The sequence below is a fragment of the Zingiber officinale genome, chromosome 4A (genome assembly GCF_018446385.1).
Source record: "Zingiber officinale cultivar Zhangliang chromosome 4A, Zo_v1.1, whole genome shotgun sequence".
NCBI lineage: Eukaryota > Viridiplantae > Streptophyta > Magnoliopsida > Zingiberales > Zingiberaceae > Zingiber > Zingiber officinale.
In genome coordinates this window covers 93,488,429-93,513,173 of record NC_055992.1, presented here as the reverse complement: position 1 = coordinate 93,513,173, position 24,745 = coordinate 93,488,429, and the positions used below count along the sequence as shown (strand labels likewise).

General features: G+C 41.1%; 3 protein-coding genes across 3 annotated transcripts; all 3 read right to left on the bottom strand.

The window, feature by feature from the left end:
- Positions 1-582: 582 nt before the first annotated feature.
- LOC121973448 (transcription factor MYB54-like) lies at positions 583-1,649 on the bottom strand. Its single transcript, XM_042524875.1, has 3 exons — positions 1,479-1,649; positions 1,103-1,375; positions 583-1,031 (listed from the first exon to the last, which is right to left on the bottom strand). Exons 1-3 carry the CDS (start codon positions 1,588-1,590, stop codon positions 832-834), a joined length of 585 nt encoding a protein of 194 aa, XP_042380809.1. The 5' UTR covers positions 1,591-1,649; the 3' UTR covers positions 583-831.
- Positions 1,650-2,752: 1,103 nt separating this feature from the next.
- LOC121970182 (actin-like) lies at positions 2,753-8,439 on the bottom strand. Its single transcript, XM_042520706.1, has 5 exons — positions 8,357-8,439; positions 4,389-4,468; positions 3,875-4,268; positions 3,163-3,776; positions 2,753-3,052 (listed from the first exon to the last, which is right to left on the bottom strand). The coding sequence occupies exons 2-5, from the start codon at positions 4,446-4,448 to the stop codon at positions 2,987-2,989; spliced, it is 1,134 nt and encodes a 377-aa protein (XP_042376640.1). The 5' UTR covers positions 4,449-4,468; positions 8,357-8,439; the 3' UTR covers positions 2,753-2,986.
- Positions 8,440-9,200: 761 nt separating this feature from the next.
- On the bottom strand, positions 9,201-11,691 carry LOC121970180 (probable inactive receptor kinase RLK902). Its single transcript, XM_042520705.1, has 2 exons — positions 10,240-11,691; positions 9,201-10,118 (listed from the first exon to the last, which is right to left on the bottom strand). The coding sequence occupies exons 1-2, from the start codon at positions 11,570-11,572 to the stop codon at positions 9,490-9,492; spliced, it is 1,962 nt and encodes a 653-aa protein (XP_042376639.1). The 5' UTR covers positions 11,573-11,691; the 3' UTR covers positions 9,201-9,489.
- Positions 11,692-24,745: the final 13,054 nt, after the last annotated feature.

Sequence of the window (24,745 nt, the reverse complement as noted above, 5' to 3'; positions counted from 1 at the left end):
ACATATGTGTTTGCTTGAAAAGGTTTGGAGTCAATTCATAACATATATAAAATACTTTGTTAGGCATCTGATCTTTTCCAATGCAAAGGATCATGGTGCTAGGATAAAATGTCCTTATGATTTACCTGTTAATTGTATCTTAACGTAGGACCGATAATATTGAACCGTTTGAGTTGAGCGATATCATCTATTCATCTCTGCTCTAATAGAAAAAAAAATATATATATAACATAATGTTTCAAATGCTAATATTTGTTTCTTTGGAATATTGAGAAAAATTCTTAATAAATCAGGAATCTGTAGGATTGTTGAGTGAAAAATATACACCCAACTGCCAAAACAATGGCTGCCTATGTAATTATGAACAAAGGATTTCCCTTCACTATGAAATTAAATCACTTTTTCATTCTTATCAACTATATAATAATCTCCACAAAAAATACATTCTTTTTATAGTTTTATTTTCCCTTGAAAAAAAATAAACAAAAAACAATAAAAAAAAAAATGAACACATGTTAGGCAATTTTATATCACTACAATAAAACATAATTACGTTCACTTCATACGCTCCTCATAGCTAGCTCGTCCCAACGTTATATACTTATATGAATAGAAGTAAATTACAATGTCAGTTTATAATCGAGGGTAGAAGAAATTTTTTTTCTCCGAAGACATATATCCATCGAACCACCTTCTTAGCCAATTGGACAACCCGTGGGACAGGCAATTTTGCATCACTGAACACTGATCATACAGTTTCAGTACTATACAATTTAACCTACATCGATCTATCAGTGAGTTTAATTGAACTAATTATAATCACAAGCATATTCAATTGCTGTAGTTGACTGCACATGAAGAGCTTCTAACTTGCCAGAAGTCAATGAAGGGAACTCCACCAATATGCTTCCTCCACTGCTCTTCTTCTTCCTCCTCCTCTTCTTCTTGCTCCACGCTCGAGCTGCAATTGGTGGTTGCCTCCCCAGACTCTGCACCACTGCTCTTTACTTGCAGGAAATCATAGAACTCCACTGCTCAAGCACAGAAAATCCACAAATTAACTTTGTTCATGGCTAGCTAGTCAAGGCTGACTGATGATCACCTGCAGCGCCATGCATCCTGATTGGCAGGGTTCTTCCTGCCGCCGGGTGTGCAGTAGTCGAGCAGAGAGGCCTCTTCCGCCGGGCGGCGAGGACATGCCAATGGTTCTTGATCGCGTTGTCGGTGCGGCCGGGGAACATCCTGGCGATGGCCGACCACCTGTTGCCGTGGAGGATGTGCGCCGCCAGCAGCCTCTCCTCTTCCTTCTCGGAGAACGGCCTCCGGTCGATCCTCGGATCCAGCTGGTTGAACCACCTCAACCTGCAACTCTTTCCTGCATAAAATTATTTTTTTTAAAAAAAAAAAATCAAGAAATGAAAATCGGATCACAAATCATCATCATCATCATCGATCGATCATCATCAGACAGCTAGCACCTGTTCTTCCTGGAATGTTCTCTGCGATGGCGTTCCAGTTGTGAGGGCCGAACCGAGCGACCGTGTCCCTGAGCTTCTCGTCCTCCTCCGGCCTCCAGTGGCCTCTGCTCATACCGATCGATCGACTTAATTGCAGACGACAACTGATGGAGAAAGAATTGAAACTGCTTCGGGTGCAACTACATGTTTGGCATAATTAATAATATATATATATGTCCTGATCGAGAAGTAGATCGAAGATAGTTACGGTTGCACCACACAAGCTGATGCTACGTGTGACCTAACTAATGTTTTGTATTTTAATTAACGAAGAGAGAGAGAAGGTTTGTGGGGTTTGCTTGGTGAGTAGAGTTCCGTTCTCCTTTCAACATCCACTTCTCCAATTTTCTAACCTACATGAAGATATCTACACCCTAGCTAACCCTCTTAATTAGTTAACCTCAAGCCTTGTCCTAGAATAATGCATGGTGTGGATTAGGTCAACTATCAATATATACATATATAAACATATGGACACGAATAATAGAGCTATACTTTTAGTTCTTTTTGAAAGGTAAGGAAGAATGGAAATGAAAAAGATGGAGGTAGACATGCATTCAATTTGATTTGTTGGTGGCATGACCTTATTATTAATTTCTTGAGCAAACATTTGTTTTGTTGGCCTAACTTACTCCGATAAGGTAGCTAGAGAGGAATAATAATAATAATAATATATACTTCTAAACTAAGCAATTTTTAGGTTAGGTTTCTTCCAAGTGTTCATAGGCATGAGAGGTACTTGAGACTTGTATCCATCTCTATTTCTTAAGCCGACCTCTGATCTCTATCTCATGATTACATTATAGTGACTCAAGACATGACCTGTCTATCTATTCTCTTGGCATTTGTTCAACTTGCAAAAATAGATGATGATTTGTGCTGGAGTTGCGTAACGGATGCCTCTTTGAACAGATTAAGTGAAGTTCATTTCCAAGTCTTGGAGTTGTGTGTATTTCATCTCCAATGCCTCTTCGAACAAAGTGAAGTTCAACTCCAAGCCATTGAATGTTCAAACAGTACTAATGCCTTCCTTTACTTTGGAGCCCGAACGATATATGAAAGAGATTGATTGCATAGAAATTGAGATAGAATCCCTTGTTTACTTAATAAAAATGGAAAACACATTTAATGAATTATCAGTCAGTAATTATTCATTTTGACACTTGAGTGTAACTAAGGGAGATATCTTTTCCTCTGGTATGATAATTATAAAATGTAAAAAAAAAAATGAGCTCTAAGGTAGATCAATACGTATAAAAGGAATTTCTTCCTTAACATTTAGGAAGATAAAGTGTGAACAAAAAAGATTCATGGTCCATAACAGACGTGGTCCAATAAAATGCCTTCCAAACATATGGAAAACAACCAAGAGGCAAAGAGCCTAAAAAACAACAACAAAGGAAATACAGCGATAAAGAATCATCTCACGTGATGTTTCTGAGTTCATCTTGATTCCTAGGCCTGGTAAATTAGAAGCACTTCCTGTGCACTATTGATGGCCCAGACTCATCATACTCTGCCTTGGCAATCCACATCTGCAATCAAGATCAAACGATACATGAGCAACTCTATAAAAGTAAGGGTGTGTGTTAGATAATCTCCGACACGTAATTCTCAGATACTCATAAAGGTAGTTGAGTTTAACCTGTTGGAAGGTGCTAAGTGACGCCAAAATGGAGCCTCCGATCCAAACACTGTACTTTCTCTCAGGAGGAGCGACCACTTTAATCTTCATGCTGCTTGGAGCCAAGGCCATGATCTCCTTGCTCATCCTGTCGGCGATGCCGTTAAACATGGTGGTTCCTCCACTGAGAACAATGTTTCCGTAGAGATCCTTCCTAATATCGACGTCGCATTTCATGATGGAGTTGTAGGTGGTTTCATGAATGCCTGCAGCTTCCATCCCAATAAGGGATGGCTGGAAAAGGACCTCCGGGCAGCGGAACCTCTCGGCACCAATGGTGATCACTTGCCCATCAGGGAGTTCGTAGGTCTTCTCCACGGATGAGTCGGTCTTGGAAGTTTCCAGCTCTTTCTCGTAGTCAAGAGCAATGTAGGATAGTTTTTCCTTCATGTCTCTGACAATTTCACGCTCAGCAGTGGTAGTGAAAGAGTAACCGCGCTCTGTCAGAATCTTCATGAGGTTGTCAGTAAGGTCACGGCCTGCTAAATCCAGACGAAGTATGGCATGTGGGAGAGCATATCCTTCATAGATTGGCACTGTGTGGCTAACACCGTCACCAGAATCCAGCACAATACCTGCACAAAAGTTTCGTCCAACAAAAAAAAGTAAATTGCATATCACCTGAATGGGAACTGAAAAATAAATACATTACAATTTTAGAGTAATTTTGTACCAGTTGTGCGCCCACTAGCATACAGAGAGAGAACAGCTTGGATAGCAACGTACATAGCAGGAGCATTGAAGGTCTCGAACATGATTTGAGTCATTTTCTCACGATTGGCCTTTGGGTTGAGAGGAGCCTCCGTAAGGAGAATTGGGTGTTCTTCAGGGGCTACTCGAAGCTCATTGTAGAATGTGTGATGCCATATCTTTTCCATGTCATCCCAATTGTTCACAATACCATGCTCAATAGGATACTTCAAGGTCAAAATACCTCGCTTTGATTGAGCCTCATCCCCAACATATGCATCTTTCTGTCCCATGCCTACCATCACACCTGTGTGGCGTGGGCGACCTACAATGCTAGGGAAAACAGCCCTCGGAGCATCATCACCAGCAAATCCAGCCTAAAATGAAAAAATTGGTTAAGCGTTTTTCATTTAATAAGTAATTTTGTTGGTTAGAGTGATTTGAAGTTTAGAATGACTGATGCATAAGCTGCATTTAGAAAAGGAATCTTAATTTACCTTAACCATCCCAGTGCCATTGTCACAGACAAGAGGCTGAATATCCTCACCCTCAGCCATTGTCTTTATAAAAAGAGTTCCTGTAAATATGAACCATATTCAAAAGTATCCATCATTTTAACGTTAATGACTACCAGAAACACCATAAGAGGTTTTTAGATCCACCAATTGCAGTATTGATTTTTACACCATTTGTTCATTTTTCCCTAACAAACAATGTCATAAGGTAAATGTCTAATCGAGATGCGATAACAACTTATTGTCAGAAAGAAAACAAATTCTTGCAAATTTTGTTTTCATCCTGATCAGTTTAATCAAACATCTATGGAATCTGTTGGTGTCTCCAGGGTTTTGATATTTAACAAAACGTTTAATGGAGTTTGGTCAAGGTTGACCTAGTCAAGTGAGAAGTCTAGTCAGGTCAAGACCAGATGACTAGCAAGTGGAGAGTAGTCTACCGAGTGACTACAAGTGGCGAGTAGTCTACCGAGTGACTACAAGTGGTGAATAGTTTACCGAGTGATTGTAAGGGTGAGTAGTCTATCAAGTGACTAGCAAGTCTAAGTAGGTCAAGGTGACATGCTTGGCAAGCGGAAAACCCTAGAGGGAGGTAACTCTATGTTGAGGAGTAAACTCCAAGTAAAAAATCCTAATGAGTGAAGCTAGACCCTAGTGAGTGAAGCTAGGTGGTGAAAGCCCTGGCAAGTGACGTTAGGCCCTAGTAAGTGAATCTAGGTGGTGAAAGTCCTGGTGAGTAAAGTCGGATAATGAAAAATCTTAGGGGGAGGTAAACCTAAGTAATAAGAAGTTTTAGAGAAGTGAACCAAGCATGTGTGACTGAATGATTTCCGATCGATCATGCACGGTCGACCGGACAACCGGATTTTGGTAAACCTAGGTATAGTTTTACCAACATTATTTTGCATTACTATTATTTGTTGTTGTGCTAATTTAGTATGGTAGGAAAAGTCTTAGTGGATAAGGCGATCAGACACTGAGTGGAGAAATTCCAAACAGGTGTGGAGGACTAAATGTTTGGCAAGTGAGTGAGGTAAGTTTCTGGAGAGAGTGCAGTAAGGTCGTATCCCGGTAGGGACAAACCGTAGGAGTTGATCCAAACAAAGAAACCGATGAAGATTTCTAAGTTGCGATCAAGACAGTTAGTGCTATCTTATTCATGTATATATATATATATCTCTGTTCTAATTCTATTTTATAGGGCAAATATTATTTCTTTTTACTAACACTTGTAGAAAATGATGTTCCGTCGACTGATAAAGGTGTGCAGTCAACGGATCCATGAAGTATTGGAACAGTGAGATTCAAAACGCAAATGAAATTTTTGGTTCCGTTGACGAAAAATAGTGTTTGGTAGACGCATCAATATATTTTCAAAATTAAACGAGATTCGAATCAGAGTACAAATGACAAAAAGATGTTCAGTCGAAGGAAAGATCTTGATCCGTCGACGGAACAATAAGATTTCCATGATCGAACCGATCGGATCATCACAAACAAGGAAGGAACAGACGCTCCATCGACGGATAGAAGGATCAGTCGACGAATAGGTTCAGTCGACGGAACTCTTTATCAGTCAACGGAACGAGACCTATAAAAGAAGCCCTCGAGCTTCGATCCATGTACAACTCCTGCTTTTCAATTTTCTTCAATTTTCTACTGTGCTCATTCTTTGCTCGTGCGGTGCAAAGGACAACTACTACGACGCCGAGAGGTTTTCGACAACCTACACTTCATCTTCTATACGTTGTTGTCGGTATATTTATTTTACTTACACAATGTATTCATACTTGTATTATTTCATCATTTAGTGGATTGCCCAATGAAAGTGATCAAAGATCATGAGCCTTGGAGTAAGAGTTGGCTGGCCCTAAACCAAGTGAAAAAGAGACGCATCCTTTGTTTTTCTTCTTTGCTTTATTCCGCTGCATACTCTAGTTTTACGAAAGAAACGAAAAAAATTTAAATCGAACAAGATTCATCCCCGTCTCTCGTCTTTCACGATTCAACAAAACCTACTCTAAGCATAACAACATAAGATATTGTGGCCCCCACTGGTTGACACCGTTGGTAACTACATGGGTGATTGCTCCAATAGGTCTTGAATCAATTCTCAGTAGGTGTAAAATGTCCCGTTGGGTGCCTGACCTCCTTTATGCAAAGAGTTGCTAGGGCAAAAAATATCCCCTGTAGTTTACCTGCATGTATCTAGTCGAGGGTTGGCGATACTGGGCCACCTGGGGTGAGCGTTATAACCTTTTGCTCCAGCATAAGATACCATGGTTGTACTAGTCTTATTAAAAATACATGATAGTTTGGAAATCCAAGCCCAAAATACCAAACAATGCCAATATCAAAATATGTAGAAGCTGACTACCGTCTCCAGAAAAATATGCTACACAATTTCAACTTTATTGGATTCCCTCAAGATATGATGAAGCAAGGGGTGTTCCACGCAATAGTTCTACATTGATAAGGGTGTGAGGGGATGTGTTGAAGAAAGAAGCCTCATGCCATAGTTGCACATGGATGAATGTGGTGGTTTAAGAGAATGTCCCTTCAACTCACATGCCATGAGATACTATATTAGAAAAACACTCCAAACAAATTTGTGTGGGATTCAAAACTCATGTATTATTATTCTTGACCTGTAACATATTTAACTTGGCATGGACTGCAGAAGCATATGCTAATCTTTTGTGAAACAAAAATACTTGCAATATACAACAAATCTATTTTTTCTATTTTCTCACTATGTGATTCATACATTATTTTTATTCTTTAAAATTCTCTTTAAGAATACTTATCCAAAATAGCCTATTGTATCAATGAACAACTTCCATCCAAATAATGAATCAAGTGTAGTTCATTATTATTTCAGTGGTCCCCAAGAGAAGCCATATCATGTGGTTTGGATCATCTTGAAAGACTGAATTCACTTACTGCATTTTCGATTTGCAAGAATCGGTATTCCAATCCTGTTGAATTCTAAGGGAATAGCTATTTGGATGCACAATGAATTTGGAATAACAATTCTCACAGAATTGATATTTCCCCTATCAATCTTCCATAACTATTACCTGTATCGAATCCATGAATATTTATTTTGATAATGTTGGAATTTTTTATCCCATGAATCAAACTAAGAAATAATAATGCATAGTAAAAACTCCTATTATGTTTCATTCTCTAGCAATAACGATTTCCTAATTATTTCCATTCCGTGAATCAAATGTAGTGTTAAAGAAATTCTTGCATAATATACACCTAAAGTTCAAATGCTTTTCTGCTGCATTTAAATGGAGTCATGGACGAAACTATTTTCTATTCTACCATCCTATCTTCATCCAGAAGTGAGTTTCACCTTCCTGTTTCACAACACGACAATCTAGATGAGATATGGAAGAATCCAAACTGACAGAAACAAACAATCTTGTGAAACATAGATGAAATCCTCAACAAGTAAGTCTTTTCTTGCCGTATACACGCAAACAACACATACTACCTACCTAGCGTTGCAGTTTGCTACTCACAAGAAGTAATTACCCCCAAATACCCATTTAATTCTGTCTTCCCTTTCCCTCAAAAAGAAGCAAGATACACAACAGATACACTGGCTTTACATATCCTATTCTTCACGGAATTGAGAGTGGAATTTATGACCCGAGCATATCCACGATGGAAATGATGCAATGCGACAATAAAAACAGAAGCAATCTACGATGAAATTTAAAGTTCATTAATAAAGGCTGGCCATATGCATTTTGAACATAGAGAGAAAGAACTAGAAACCCCCCTTTCTTGTCAGCATCAATGCGAGGAACTGACGACATGGAACTCGAACAACAACTTCATTCCCACAAAAAGAAAACACAACGACGAATCGGAGAAAAATATAGAAAACGTGTCGATAATCTGCATGGCAATCATATAGAAGATTAGAAGAATACCACAAACGGACGATCGCCGAGTGCAAACCCTCGCTGCCTCTCGCCCTTCTCGCTGGTTTCCAACTCTGGCTCCGATTTCCTTCTCCCAGGGGCCAGGGGTAACTTATAAACGGCAAAGGGCCCGCAGGAAGCGGAGTATGCGCGCGTTCGCTTCGTGTGCGGCTTGCCGCCACGTGGCAAGCTGTACCAGTGAGCACCCGGGGATCCATACCCGACTCGTATGCCACGATGTGCTAAATTCGAATTGCCTTGAAATTAGAAGGAATTCTGTCTCCAAGTATGAAAAATGAATATAAATGGCATCCAATAATTTGGATTTTAGCATTTTAAAAGTTTTATCGAGTTATTTTTTTAAAAAAATACAGCCAATTATAATAAGTTTTAGTCTAAATTTTATAAGTCCAAAATAGAGAGACCCCATCCACCCTGACCACCTGGCCATGAGCTCATGGATGGCTTGCTCACAAAGCCCAACAACAACTGACCACAAACTCATGATTTATTCTTTAGTAGGGGTGAGTAAAGATCAATTAAATCAAATTAATCGATTAAAAGTTAGAGTCTCAAATTCCTACTCATTACGATAGTTGTTGATAATCATGTGCTCCAACATCTCCACTTGCAGAGCAAGCATGTGAAACATCATTGCAAGAAGCCCAACCAAGCCACCTGATTCAATCAACAAAAAGCCAGAGAGACAGACAGAAGCTCACTCCCCCTGCCTAAATTATTAGGCCTATCAAGTAAACACAGCAATCGACGGACCCATTCAACCACTTCCCTCGATCACCCAACACAATCCAATGAATTGTTTCTCTTTGCATAACAAATTTGCTCATCCATGTACCAAACCTCAAATCACAGATTTAATGATTCCAAATAGAACAGAATGCTTACATACTACAAGAGGTTGAGAAGAGAGTGAGAAGAAGAGGAAGAGGAGGGAAAATGACAGAAGAAAAATGGCATGAAGATATGTATCAATGGAGTCACTGGAGAGGGTTGTGTGTTCTGAACAACAAAAGAAGAAGAACAAATTGTGCTTCGAATTGAAAGAGGAGCAAACAAACATGCACAGACTGATGATTTATGGCAAGAAATGAAAAGAACGTAACCACGATCACAGTCCCATTTTAAGAGTGGTCATCCTCTTCCAAGCTTCGCGGCGTGTCGTGCTGGTCTCGGTAGGACGATCCTAAGCTCGACTTTCGGATCTCGTCGATGCGGACGGCCACCTCGGACATCGGAGGCCGCTTGTCGGGGTACTGCGCCACGCAGTCAATGGCGAGCTGCAGGAGCTGAACCATGTCGTCTTCCACGTTCTGGTACCGCAACAGCTCCACGTCGAACACTTCGGCCGTCCATTCCTCTCTGACGACTGATTGCACCCATCGAGGGAGGTCGATGGGCTCCTCGTTGAGAGCAGCCTGCGTCGGGGCTTTGCCGGTGAGCAGCTCGAGCAGCAGGACGCCGAAGCTGTAGACGTCGGCCTTCTGGGAGACCTTCCGGGGGTCGGTGACCTCCGGCGCTCGGTAGCCGGAGACGCGGCTCGCGGTGGGGTTGGAGCCCACGATGAAGGCGAGGCCGTGGTCGGAGACACGGGCGCTGTACGACTTGGTGAGGAGGACGTTGGAGGACTTGATGTTGCCGTGCGAGGAAGAAGGGCTCGTGGAGTGAATGTACTCGACGCCGTAAGCGGCGGCGAGGGCAATGCCGGTTCTTGTTTCCCAGCTGAGAGGCGTTCGACCAGATCCTCTGTTACCTGAACATTAATCGAGCAAAAGTTTGATGTTTTGAGAATCGAGTTGTGTCCTTGAACAAGTGTTTGGAACGAAATTGCTGAAGAACTCGAATGAAGGATGGTGTGGATTTTGGGGGAGTACCGTGCAAGAGAGCAGAGAGGCTTCCCATGGGCATGTACTCGTAGACCAGCAGCTTCTCGTCCTTGCTGAAGTAGTAGGCCATGAGGGGAACCAGGTTGGGGTGGTCCATGGCGGCGATGGCCTCGATCCTCTCCATGAACTCCTGCTCCGGCAAGCTCACGTCTTTGAGCCGCTTCACTGTCACCGTCGACCCGGTCTCTAGGACTGCCTTGTATGCGGTCCCGAACGTGCCCTTCCCTAGAACCTCCGCCGACGCCCGCAGAAGATCCTCTAGGTCGAACCGCCTCGCCGCGTCGCCGCCCAAGAACACCAGCTTCTTCGCCCCGGACGACTCCGAGGAGCCCTTCGCTGCCGCCGCGCTGACGTTGCGGCCGCCGCTGCCTTCCTCTAATCCTCTGTTCCTTTGCTCTCCCGCCTCCGTCTCTGCCCCTTTACTGCCCGTCGCAGCTGTGGCGCCCAGAGACCGCGCCTTTCGCCTTCGGCAGAGGAGGATCAGCGCCGCGAGGACGATGAGGAGGAATGCGGAGGCGCCGATGGCGATTCCCGCGATCGCCCCGCCGGAGAGCTTATTCTTCTTCCTGTTGTTATTTGTCTCCGTTCCGCCGCCGGGACGCCCTGAAGCGGGAGCCGGTGCCGGCGTCGACGGGGAGGGCGCGATTTCGCCAGGGCACGGCCCCAGGGGCCCTCCGCAGAGCGCCGTGCCAATGAACGCGGACGCCGGCTGGGAGCGGAGCCTGACCGGGATCGACCCGTTGAGCTGGTTGTAGGACACGTTGAACTGGACGATGCTACCCAGATCGAGCCCCGAGATCTCGCCCGTGAGGTTGTTTTTCTCGAGGTAGAGCGTGCTCAGGCGAGTGAGATTGTTAAGCCCCAGCGGGATCCCTCCGGAGAACTGGTTGTCAGCGAGGTTGAAGCGAACGAGATTGCTCAAGGAAGCAACAAAATCCGGAATGCCGCCGGAGAGGCGGTTCCCCTGGAGGTAGAGGCTCCTCAGCTCCGCGAGGCCCGCGAGCTCAGCGGGGAGCGGGCCAGAAAGAGCGTTGAACCGGAGGCTAAGGGTGCGGAGCGCAGTGAGGTTGCCGAGCGCCGCCGGGATCGGCCCGAGGAGGCCTACCGCAGGGAGGCGGAGGGAGACGACGCGGCTCCGGTCGCAGCCGACGCCCTGCCACGTGCAGGGCGCGCCGGGGGCGCTCGCGTTCCACGTCCGCAGCCCCGACCGAGCGATGGCGGCGCGGAATGCCAGGAGCGCGGCTTCGTCGGAGGCCAGGTCGGCGTCGCCCCCAGAGAGGAAGCAGAACAAGAGGAGGAAAACGAGCGGCGACGAGGCCATGCGGGACTGGCGGTGACCGTACTAGCGGTGACCAGATACTACAAGCAAAGCACCACGACAAAACCTCCCTCCCCTGTTTCCTCTCTTCTGCTCTTTCCTTTGTAAAAAGAAGAGAGACAAGAGAGAGCGGACAGCGGAAGGCAAGCGGAGCAGCTGAGCGCCAAACCGCGATGCTCTATCGTTTACTTATCATTCACGATTAGGTACGATTAGCGATAAACTAAGAGAGGCAAAGAGAGCACGAAGAGGTTACAGGAAACTCGATTGGAAGGACTTGTGATGAGACTAGCAGTAGGTGAGGATCCTCCCATGGAAACAAGATGAAGTGAAGGACTGTTTTTCACGCAAAGGGCATGAATGTTGTGTACAATATAGAATTGTATATATATATATAATTCGTCCTAGTAAACAGCGCGGGAGTAGAAAGGTTGGTTTGAGGAAGGTGAAGACCAATGGCAGTGGGGGTTAAGTGTGTTGGTTTGGAAAAGAACAAAGGAAATTGTTTGTTTGATAAAAGGATTTGATGAGAATTTTGTGGATAGATTTTTTTTTTTCATTTTGATTTTAATAAGGATTTCTTCTAGGAGGGTTTATTGGAAACATTATCGCGGTAAGAAAATTTTCAAACCATAAGTTCTTGTTACGACTAGTGGGAAGCTAGAACCCTCTTAACTACTAGGAGCTATAAGGACATCTTCAATAGTAAGTTTTTAAAGAGATTGTGATATGAAAAAGTTGAAGAAAAAAATTCTAATCATTATGAAGATAACATTTAAGATTTATAGTTCAAAAGCAGTAGGGGAATTTTAAATTTATTTTTTTATCTCAAAATTAATAATATAGATGGACTAGTAATTAATTATGTAAAAATATTGATAATGTAGGATTTACACAGGAAAAAATTTTTAATTGTGAAGAGAGTAATAAATTAACATATTGAAAATTATAAAAAAAAACTCATATAGAACTCTAAAGATATGCATTTTTTATATCGGTTTCATTTTGTGTTAGTGTAATTTCAAGTTTAGGGTTCATTTTTTGTAAAAAATTATTGTTGGTAAAATTTGACTACGAGTTAGATATTGCACCTCAATAAATTCAAATTTTTTAACATTTTGAAATTACAAATTGATATTACAATTCTGAAATTTTAAAAAAAAATCTTAAACCTTAATGACTTTGTACCATAACAGAATGATTACAAGCTCTTTTTGTAAATCAACTTGCAAATAAATTTTAAAATACTATAACAATGTCTTCAATACAAGTCATTAATATGAGTTTATATAACTTTAAAATATTAAATATTAAATTTATTTGTGATAATACTTCAAAATGAAAAAAAAAAAACAAATCAAAACTTGGACGGATAGAATGAGTTTTCTAAAACTTTCAAGGGATTTAAAAAAGGTTTAAATAATTTTTTCCCCATTTTTTTTACTATTAGTATGCAAAATAACTCCTCCGGTGTCAGCTGTTCCGTGTCTCAGTCGAGACAGGCAAAAAACAACTACCACTGAGACGTTGCTCCAAGTGGGCCCCTCAATCATGGACTCTGGGGGCCCTGCTTCGGACTCGTTTCAAAACCATGAAACTGAGCCGATCCCTGCGCTTAAGCGAGTGCCGTCAGATGCCAATCGAACGGGCAGGAGCTAAGAGGTGGGACCCGGCAGCTCACTAAGACAGCTGTTTTGATTAACAGGATTTTAATCATCAAGGCCTCTAATTTAGCAGCTTTATTCCACGCATTCGGTAGGAAGATATTTAAAAGGAGTAGGAAGACGTCTAGGGGTGCAAGTCAGCAGATTTATTATTAATGGTATAGAAATTAATTTTCAACGGATTCACTTCCGCAAAGAAAAATTATACCCATCTCCTAGCTACTTTATTCACGGTTATAATTTAATCTTACGATTTATCTTTCTTTTATAATGTGAGAGGTGTTTGAATATAATCATCTTTTACTTAAAAAAAAATTAAATAATTCTCGTGAGATATTCAATTGGTTAATGAATAACATATTTACTATAATAAAAATAATGATTAATTCATATAAAAATCTCTTTCCATCTCTTAATCAGGTTGATGGACGTTGAGGATATGATGTTCTCGTTGACAAGTTGAAGACTCTGTAAGCGTAGATCTTCCGTCGACGTAGACATGTAAGCACAATGCCGAGCCGAGGAGGGGTTCTCCGGCGATAGCCCTCCGACGCTCAAGTAAGATTTCCGGTAGAAAAAAGTAGAGCAAAGGGGAAGCGAGAACTGTAGATACAGTAAAAAAGTGAGTATACCTCCGTCGAAGTCTGGAGATCCTTATATAGGGCTCTCCAGAGATGCGCACACGCTCCCCGAGATATGTACGTTGCTCAAAGCATACATGGAATGGATGTGTCAAAAAAACGTGTCGGACACCATACCTTAATAGCACGAGCATATCTCTGACGTGACAGTGGAAGTTTCCACCGTACGATTCTTTGTCTGACCATCCCGCCGACCATGTCTCTTATCGGCGGCACTGGTTCCTAGGAAGATATCGCCAACTGCTCCCTTTATCCTTTACCGGGCCGAGCGGAGGAATCACTCGGCTAGCGCCTTCCCCTGGCCGAGAGGAGGAACCGCTCGGTTAACACCCTCCAGGCGACACCCAAGTTAGACCGACTTGGATGTCCGCTCGGCCGGTGATTTGATGTCCGAATCCACCCTGTCGAGCGAGGGAGCCTTAACTATCGGGTTGATGTCGTGTCCCTTATTAGCCGAGCGAGAGGGTTGCTTGGTCTTCGTCTTTTCTCGCTTTTGCCTTATGAGCGTCAGAAACTCGACGTTAGGCCGAGCTGTCGATGTCAGGTCGGCTATTCTTCCTGCCGCTCGGGAAGGTATCTCGCCCGATCGGATGCCTACCCTGGATGTTGACCACTTTAACTTCTTACCGGACGAGCCTTGTCTTACCACCGGATCAGTCAGCTATAAACTAATTCTTAATAAATATGTCTTTAAGTAACTTTATGTTGGAAGTGGCATTCAAAAATACTCATCCAGCGTAATTACTGCATAGATAAACACAGTGACAGATCCAGACAAAAATAGGAAGATAGTGCTCAAAGAAGAGAGTTGGAGCTTGTCTTCCTTCTCGTTGCCCGTCGAACTACAATATACTGGTAGAATTTTCTGGGAGCAAAGGGTGCTCAAGCACACCCCCGCTCCCCTAGATCCGCCAATGGATAAACAAATACTACATTAATCTCTCTAATTATTATTATTATTATTATTATTTTTAAAAAAATATCTATCTATATTAATGTAAATACGAATAATTACGGACGAAAGGCAGGCCTAATGACTGCTATTTGGCAAGCATGGGGGCGTACAATTAAAGCTGCCTAGTCGTTTGCACTGATGCAATGCTTCACGAGCTTAGGATGGCTTTAAATATGGGAAGGGTCCGAGTCTAGCTCGGCTAACTTTGAACGTTGTCTAATGCTTGTTGATCTGTATAAATCCAATCACATGAGAGAGAAAGTTTTGTAGTTAAAAATAAACAACAGACGTCCTCTTTCATTTATGATTAAAAAAACATCTCATTCTATATACTTTACTCGTAGTAATTACGAGATCATAATTACAGCTATAATATTATAAGTATTACACAATTATAGTAATTATTATTTTATGACTGTGCATAGTTATAATACTTACCAAACTGTAATTTCTACACCACACTAAAGCCCAGTTTTAGGGAAGTATGGAAAGCAGGGTGTCTCTGGTGATCCAGCTTTCTATTTCCCCTGATTCTCTCTCCAAGTATGCAACACTTTTGTGTATCTTTCTCCCTACTTTCCTTTCTGAATTTCCTCTATCCTGCTCTCTCAGTAAACACGAGGTTAGATAGTTTGAGGAGACAAAAGGTGAAAGCAAACTGAAAAAACAGAGTTCAAAACAAAGACAAAATCTATCAGTTTGAAACAGAAAACTGAAAAATATATGTGTTTATTGTATTGGATTCGGAGCACAGCGGAAGATATATATTGAATCATGGATCTTTCGTGATATATATAATTTTACATAAAATAATATAAAAACATACCTCGAGTCCTCGATAGGTGTGAATAATATCACAGATAGATAAGACAGATAAGAACCCCACATGTGACTCTTCTAGCAGTATCCACGTGCACTAGATCACGAACTTGATATGATCCGTTAGGTGCTAGCCTCTTGGATCGACAAAGCCTTGGAAGCACTACGATCTCTTCCGAACGAAGAAGAAGTTAACGAGGGAAATTCGGAGAGAATGAATTCTCATCTTGTATCTTTCCGAGGATGGCTACTTATAGCCTTCAAGGAATACGAAGAGTTAAGGCCTCAATTAATTCATCATTTATGATCTTCATTAATTAGGTAGATGAAGAGTTATAGACTCCATAAATTCTTCATTTATAACCTTCATTATGATAACTCTTCAAATTCTTCATTAATTATCATTATGATGACTCTTCGAATTCTCCATTAATCATCATGATTATGGCTATTCGAATTCTCTCTTCTTTGTATCAAATAAATCCATATTTGATCTTGATCTCGACTAGCTTCCAATACCATTGTTCATGTCTACGTGTTATGCGTGCGACCTTCTAGGTTTTATACACGAAGACAGTGTAAATCCATACACAGACTAAGGTAACTGTCTAGCAATAATTTTTAGCCACCCAACGTGATACAATTAATATCAGTCATAAACTATAAACCATCATGAATTGATTATTGTGTAATTCAATCTCTTCATCTAAGCCTACATCCCAATTAATTCGGTACATTGTGCATTATTACCAAATTAATTGTTTTACTTGATTTCCAAGATATAATAGACTCCTCTTGAATAATAAATCATTCCTCCCATGACCATGGATTTTGAGTCACTAATATCTCTATCAAGCGGTCAGGATGTTAACTCCTAATCCAAGAGAGCGATGAATCCCCTATTAACTCAACATTATTCTCTCTACGCTTTGTCATACACCCAACTACCGTATTAATCACAATCCGATTAAAGATTATTTTTACCGGCGTCAAAGCACATTACTCCACGCATAGAATAAATGAATGTCTCAAGTCAAAAGATCAGTTACACTCGTTCATAAAAGGGATAACCAATGATGCTTAATATGTGGTATCCTCTTGAGCGGGTCGTGTCTAGTGTACCTCTAAACTCAAGGCACCCCTAAGTACAACTTGGATATCCATCCCTCAATCTATCTCGACCTAGTCATACTCTGCGTTGATCTAGATATCCATGTCCCCTCTAGATATATGTTCGATCAAGGACTATTTTCAGATTAATATACTCATTAATCTGTGAGACTTTATCATTAATTATATACATACAGAAAAGTAAATAATTAATGATAAATATTAGCCTTTTGTTAAATAATTATCCACAAAATACATAAGGAATGTCTTGGCACATAAGTGCACACATTAACAATTTCCCACTTGCACTATTGTCAAACACTATGGACTCTCAGTCCTAGGCTCCTCACATGAGTCTTATGTTTCTATAGAGGTAAGGCCTTTGTGAGTGGGTTTACGATATTCTCGACGGTATCTACTCTGCTAACCAACACATCACCCCTCTGAACAATCTCTCTAAGGAGGTGATACTTCCTTAGTACATGCTTGGATCGTTAGTGAGATCTTGGCTCCTTTGCCTGTGCTATGACCACATTATTGTCACAGTATAGCACAACTGGATCAACAATGCTAGGAACCACTTCAAGCTCCGCTATGAAGTTCTTGATCCACACAGCTTCCTTTGCTGCCTCTGAAGCTGCTATGTACTCGGACTCAACTGTTGAATCTACAACTGTTTTCTGCTTGGAACTCCTCCAGTAAACAACTGCACCATTCAGACAAAACACATATCCTTGCTGCGATTTTAGATCATCCTGATCTGTCTGAAAACTTGTTGTTGGTGCAATCGACCTATGCTTGATCGGTATGATCATGGTTTTGATGTGTGTATCAAAGAGTTTAAGTTAGGCTTTCATATGTGTTTGATATGTGTGTTTGGGTCTTGCAAGACTTGGTGAAACACACATGAGAAGCTTGGTGCAGCTAAGCTTGGGAAGCTCATCCTAGGGCTCAGATCCTTGAGTCGGTGAAGGATGGTGTGGAAGACATCAGAGGGACCGCCGGACGAGGAGCAACGGAGTGGAGCCGAGGGAAGCGGACTTCAAGGCAAAGTAAAGGATAGCACGGAGAGGAGCCGCGGGCTCGGGTGCATCTGAGGGACGAAGGCCGAGGAAGAGAACTTCAAGGGCGACTCCGGAGAGGATGAGTGTGAGTGTGTAACAAGGTGCAGTCCAGTCGATTGCAACTTTTAGCAGTCAACTGCACCAGTCGACTGCATGTTTTAGTAGTCGATTGCAACAGTCGACTGCATGTTTTAGAAGTCGACTGGCAACGAACAGAAGCATTCTATTCGCTCAGTCTCTGTTCGCTGTCAGTCGACAGCGACTAGTCGACTGCTAAAACTAACAATCGATTGGTAAATGACCGTTGGCCAACTGTTGGTGCTATGAAGTAGCCGTTGGCTACCTCCAACGGTAGAACTAGTCGACTGATGGTTTTGCCAGTCGACTGGTGCCGAGATGAGTTGATATGATGATCAACTCTTTCCTCTTATTTATAGGAAGTTTTAGGGCTTGAAGGAGGTTACTCATGCTTGTTGAATAACTCCTTAGCAATTGTCCAAAGCTTCTAAGCCATTCTCTTCCTCCTAATCTAAGTCTTCATCTTGTAAGAGGAAGAGAGCTTTGTGAGAGGTTGTACTCCACCGAGAAGGAGTAAGAGATAGTCGGAGATTGTCGGGGATTGATCCACCGAAGAGTCAAGGGTTCGTCCACCTCAAGGATATGCCATAGAGTAGGAGCAAGCAATCTCCGAACCACGTAAAGGAATCGTGTTAGCGTTTGTATTCTTGTTTATATTCATTGTTTTAGTTTTCGTATTTCCGCTACACACTAACTTGTAGGAGAAGAAACGCGAATTGAGGGTGGCCTAGCTATCCAACCCCCCTTCATGCCGGCCATCAATCCCTTACAAGTGGTATCAAAGCAAGGAAGCTCTTCAACGGACTAATCGTCGAGAAGAGCAATTCATCAAAATGGCCGATTCAAGCATTCATCCCCCCAAATTCGAAGGAGATTTCTCTTGGTGGAAAAAGAGAATGGAGGTATTCTTCGATACCGACTTTGACATTATGCTAATCATGAGAAGTGGTTTTGAAGTGCCCAAGGATGACCACAATGAGGCAATCGAGATAATAAGATGGACCAAGAGGTAAAAGGAAGAGCATTTAGCAAACTCCAAAGCAATGCATCACCTACTAAATGTTCTTCCCCTAACATGAAGTGACTAGGATTGGAAACTACACAAGTGCCAAGGACTTGTGAGAGAAACTAGTGGAGCTTCATGAAGGGACTTCAGAAGAAAAATTAGCGAAGAGAGACCTTCTCCGATCTCAACTCAATAGCATCAAGCTTGAGAAAGGAGAAAAGGTATCAATGTTACACTATAGAATTAAGGAAATTATTAATGGACTAACAAGTGTAGGTGAGACACTCTCAAATCGTGACATGATGATGAAAGCCTTCAATGCTTTCCCAAGAACCACAACTTGGAGCTCAATTGTAGATTCATTCTACATCTCGAGGGATTTAGAGAAATCTTCTCTAGATGAATTCTTCTCAACAATGGAGCTCCATGAAACTAGAGTTGAAGAGCTAGATGGAGAAGCCCATAGATCAAGAGGAGTAGCCCTTATGGCAAACAAGGGAAAGGGTAAGAAGAAGAAATCTTCATCCCCACCATCCTCCGATTCCGAAGAATCAAGCGCCTCAATGGATAGCGATCAAGAGGCGTATATGGTAAGGAAAATGAGAAGGGCATTTAAAAAGTTTTCAACTAACAAATCCCATGCTAGAAAAAGTTCAAGAAACAAAAGTAGAACTAGGAGGGTCATTTGCTACAATTGCCAAGGAGAAGGACACATAAGAGATGATTGCCCTCTCTTAAAGAAGAAGGAAGGAAAGAAGGAGGAGAAAAAGATAAAAGAAAAAGGGAAGAAAGTCAAAAACTAAAAGCAACATGGGATAATCCATCGTCATCGGAGGAAGAAGAGCATCATGTGTCTCATTTTGCTCTAATGGGAATTGATGATGTAGCCTCCACCTTATCTGAACAAGAAGAAGGAAGGAGCTAAGTGAAGATGAAGAAGGGAGCTCAAGTGAAAGGGGAGGTCAAATATCAGATTCGGACGTCTCGGTAAGTGAGGTATACAATCTTCCTCCTCATATTTTAATTAAGATTATTAAAAGTACAAATGATGATTTGTTCAAGGCAAAAAGGAAAAATAAAACCTTGAAGAATGGCATTTGCATGCTTAATAAAAAAATTAGAATCCATGTGTTCTAAGGACAATGATATGCATGCTTCTTCTAGAAGTTCAAATGATTCATGTTTAGAAGAGGAAAATAGCAAATTATGGGAAAAGGTAGAATATCTTACCAATGCTCTTAGAAAATTTGAAATTGGATCCAAAACCCTAAACATGATAATTGGGAGCCAAAGGGCAAGTTTTAAGAAAAATGGGTTAGGATACAATGAACCCAACAATGAAAAGACCTACCATTGTTTACTTGCTAGGGGCAATCAAAAATCAAGACCATAGATAGAAAATGAATCCCCAAGGAATATTTGGTTAATCCAATTAGAAAGAATTTCTATTGGATGCCAAAATCAATCCTCAAGGGTTAGAGGATTTTAGGTCAAGTCAACCATGGAAATTATAATTCAAATCATTGAAAATGGTTGACTTGAGACCTTAAGGGAGAACACTTAGCCTTGATAGAAATTCATGATCAAAAGGGCTAAGTAGAGATTACCTTTATCTCACAATGATTCACATTATTTTCTAATCATAAATGTGAGATATTAGGATGATACAAATAATTCACATATGCTTATGGTATTTTGATGAGTTATGAAATGTATCAATTTTTAGTGATCATAGGTCAACTATGGGGAAAGCAAATGTTTAATTAATAGATATCTTGCCCATAGATCATAGTTGGGAATAGTTATTTTGAAACATATGAATTCAAAATTAAGATTTAATTTGATACAAACTTGAGTGATTTTCAAGGTATTTGAGTTTTTATCAAAACTTCAAAAATATGATGAATTTTTATGAAAATATATTTTTCCTAGATAGAGCCCCTTAAAAGAAATATGTCTTCAAAAGTTCATGATTTTTTGAATTTTCTAAAAAATTTTATGCATTTATGAAGTTGGCTTTTGAATGTTGAAAATTCGAATTGGCTTGTGCCAGTCGACTGCGACAGGTAGCAGTCGACTGGTAGCTCTTTTCCAGCATTGTCAAGAGATGGTTTTGGGTCATTTTGAGTCCACATTGATACCTTGGTATGGGTCTATGTTTGGTACAACTTTTGATGGTGTCAAAGGGGGAGAAATGGGAAGGTTTAAGTTAGAAACCTAATTGTGTGCAAAACTTGAAAATTAAGGTTGAAGAGCAAATGTTAAGGTGTTAAGGGGGAGCTTGTGTATTATCCTTCATGTTTACATATTTCTTTTAATTTTCAATGTTATTATTTATGCCTAACTTAAACATATTGCCACACATCAAAAAGAGGGAAATTGTTGGTGCAATCGACCTATGCTTGATCGGTATGATCATGGTTTTGATGTGTATGTTAAAGAGTTTAAGTTAGACTTTCATATGTGTTTGATATCAATGATATGTGTGTTTGGGTCTTACAGGACTTGGTGAAACACACATGAGAAGCTTGATGCAGGTAAGCTTGGGAAGCTTATCCTAGGGCTCAGATCCTTGAGTCGGTGAAGTATGGTGTGGAAGACATCCGAGGGACCGCCGGACGAGGAGCAACGGAGTGGAGCCGAGAGAAGCGGACTTCAAGGCAACGTGAAGGATGACACGGAGAGGAACCGCGGGCTCGGGTGCATTTGAGGGGCGAAGGCCGAGGAAGAGGACTTCAAGGGCAACTCCGGAGAGGATGAGTGTGAGTGTGTAACAAGGTGCAGTCCAGTCGGTTGCAACTTTTAGCAGTCAACTGCACCAATCGATTGCATGTTTTAACAGTCGATTGCACCAGTCGACTGTATATTTTAGCAGTCGACTGCACCAGTCGACTGCATGTTTTAGCAGTCGACTACACTAGTCAACTGCATGTTTTAGCAGTCGACTGGCAGCGAACAGAAGCATTCTGTTGGCTCAGTCGGCAGCGACCAGTCGACTGCTAAAACTAGCAGTCGATTGGTAAATGACCGTTGGCCAACTGTTGGTACTACAAAGTAACCTTTGGCTATCTCCAACGGTAGAACCAGTCTACTGATGGTTTTGTCAGTCGACTGGTGCCGAGATGAGTTGATATGATGATCAACTGTCTCCTCTTATTTATAGGAAGCTTTGGGGCTTGAAGGAGATTACTCATGCTTGTTGAATAACTCCTTAGCAATTGTCCAAAGCTTCCAAGTCATTCTCTTCCTCTTAATCTAAGTCTTCATCTTGTAAGAGGAAGAGAGCTTTGTGAGGGGTTGTACTCCACCGAGAAGGAGTAAGAGCTAGCCGGAGATTGTCAGGGATTGATCCACCGAAGGGTCAAGGGTTCGTCCACCTCAAGGACACGTCGTAGAGTAGGAGCAAGTAATCTCCGAACCACATAAAGGAATCGTGTTAGCATTTGTATTCTTGTTTATATTCATTGTTTTAGTTTTCGTATTTCCGCTACGCACTAACTTGTAGGAGAAGAAACGTGAATTGGGGGTGGCCTAGCTATCCAAACCCCCTTCAAGCCAGTCACCGATCCCTTGCACTTGTGTCAGTATATCCTCTGACGACTAATTCCTCGTCTCCTCCAAAAAATAAGAACATGTTCTTTGTTCTTCTAAGATATTTGAGGATAGTCTTTACTGCAGTCCAATGACCCTTTCCAGGATTTGACTGATATCTACTCGTCATGCTTAATGCATATGAGACATCTGGTCGAGTGCATATCATAACATACATTATGGAACCTATAGCTGAAGCATAAGGTATCTTGTCCATTCTACTTCTTTCCTCTTATGTTCTTGGGCACATAGTCTTGGAAAGATGCACACCATGTGTCACTGATAAATATCCTCTCTTGGAGTCCTGCATACCGAATCTATTTAGTATTTTATCAATATATACACCTTGACTCAACCCTAGTAACATGCTTTGTCTATCTCGGTATATTCTAATACCTAAGACATAGGTTGCATTCCCAAGATCTTTCATTGAGAAACACTCATCCAACCAAGTCTTGGTAGATTCTAGGCTAGGGATATCATTGCCTATAAGAAAGTATATCATCAACATACAACACTAGGAACGTAATCTTGCTCCCACTAACCTTCTTGTAAACGCAAGGTTCTTCTAGATTTTTGACAAAAGAAAAATCTTTAATGGTTTCGTCAAATTACATATTCCAACTCCGAAATGCTTGCTTTTAGTCCATAAATGGACTTCTTGAGCCTACATAACTTATTGACATTCTTAGATTTTATAAAATCGGGAGGTTATACCATATATACTTCCTCCTATAACCTTCCATTTAGGAAAGAAATTTTAACATCCATTTGCCAAATCTCGTAGTTCTTGTAAGCTGCTATAGCTGGCAAAATTCTAATGGGCTTAAGCATTGCAACGGGCAAAAATGTTTCATCATAGTCAATTCCTTGACGTTGATTGAACCCTTTGCCACAAGCCTAGCTTTATAGGTACTTATGTTCCCATTCATGCCAATCTTTTTCTTGAAGATCCATTTGCACCCAATGGGTTTTACCCCAACTAGCACATCAACCAATTCCCAAACTTGGTTGGTGTACATGGAGTTCATTTCAGATTTCATGGCTTTCAGCCATTTCTGAGAATCATTTGAAGCAACTGCTTCCTCGTAAGTTGACGGTTCATCATCTTCGATGAGTAACACTTCCTCATCTTGGGTTACTAGCCAATCATATTTGTTTGACTCTCAGTGTATTCTTATAGACTTACGTTGATCTTGCGTTTTTTTAGCAGTCTCGGACGAAGGAGACACTTGTATTTGTGGCGTTGTCTCATTATCCAACTATTCATCTTCCAACCTGTTTGTAGAGTCTATAATTTCTTCAAGACTTACTTTACTCCCACTACTTTCTTTAGAAATAAATTATTTTTCCAAGAAAGTAGCATATCGAGCAACAATAACTTTGTGCTCACTTGGGAGATAAAAATAATATCCCATTGTAGCTTTAGGATAGCCTACAAACGTACATTTTATGGATCTTGCTGTAAACTTATTAGAATTTTCATTCTTCACATAAGCATCACAACCCCATATCTTAAGATAAGATAATTTTTTTTTCTTTCCAAACCATAATTCATAAGGAGTCTTATCTACAGTCTTGGTTGGAACTCGGTTAAGTGTGTGTGCTGTTGTTTCTAAGGCATAGCCCCAAAATGATATTGGAAGACTTGCATGACTCATCATTGATCTAATCGTGTCCATGAGTGTACGATTTCTCGTTTCTGAAATACCATTCCACTCCAGCATTCTAGGAGGTGTAAGTTGGGAAATTATCCCACACTCTTTTAGGTAATCAATGAACTCTTGGTTTAGATACTCACCACCTCGATCACTCCAAAGGATTTTAATCTTCTTATCACATTGATTTTCTACCTCATTCTTGAACTCCTTAAACTTGTCTAGAGTTTCAGACTTATGTCTCATTAAGTAAACATATCCATATCTACTTAAATCGTTAGTAAAAGTCACGAAGTAGATATACACTCCTCTAGCCTGAACTTGCAATGACCCACAAACATCACTATATATGAGTTCTAATGGTTCCTTTGCTCGTTCACCTATCTTGGTGAACGACTTCTTGGTCATTTTTCCTTATAAACATGCTTCATATGTGTTGGTTGATCCTAGGAATATCGTACCGGTTCCACTGTACAGAAATTTTGTACAAGTGTCGAACCTTTCCTAACAACCTATTGTGTTCTTTAGAAATTAAATTCGGAATCGCAAACGGAACTTAACATTATTGATTCCAAATTTAACTTATCTGT

Coding starts and splice junctions, on each gene's coding strand:
- LOC121970182 (XM_042520706.1), bottom strand. CDS start 4,448: ATGGCTGAGGGTGAGGATATTCAGCCTCTTGTCTGTGACAATGGCACT. Junction 3,777..3,874: donor TGCTAGTGGGCGCACAACTG/GTACAAAATTAC, acceptor ACTTTTGTGCAG/GTATTGTGCTGGATTCTGGT. Junction 3,053..3,162: donor CACTTAGCACCTTCCAACAG/GTTAAACTCAAC, acceptor TCTTGATTGCAG/ATGTGGATTGCCAAGGCAGA.
- LOC121973448 (XM_042524875.1), bottom strand. CDS start 1,590: ATGAGCAGAGGCCACTGGAGGCCGGAGGAGGACGAGAAGCTCAGGGAC. Junction 1,376..1,478: donor GAACATTCCAGGAAGAACAG/GTGCTAGCTGTC, acceptor AATTTTATGCAG/GAAAGAGTTGCAGGTTGAGG. Junction 1,032..1,102: donor CAGGATGCATGGCGCTGCAG/GTGATCATCAGT, acceptor GTGCTTGAGCAG/TGGAGTTCTATGATTTCCTG.
- LOC121970180 (XM_042520705.1), bottom strand. CDS start 11,572: ATGGCCTCGTCGCCGCTCGTTTTCCTCCTCTTGTTCTGCTTCCTCTCT. Junction 10,119..10,239: donor CCTCTCTGCTCTCTTGCACG/GTACTCCCCCAA, acceptor ATTAATGTTCAG/GTAACAGAGGATCTGGTCGA.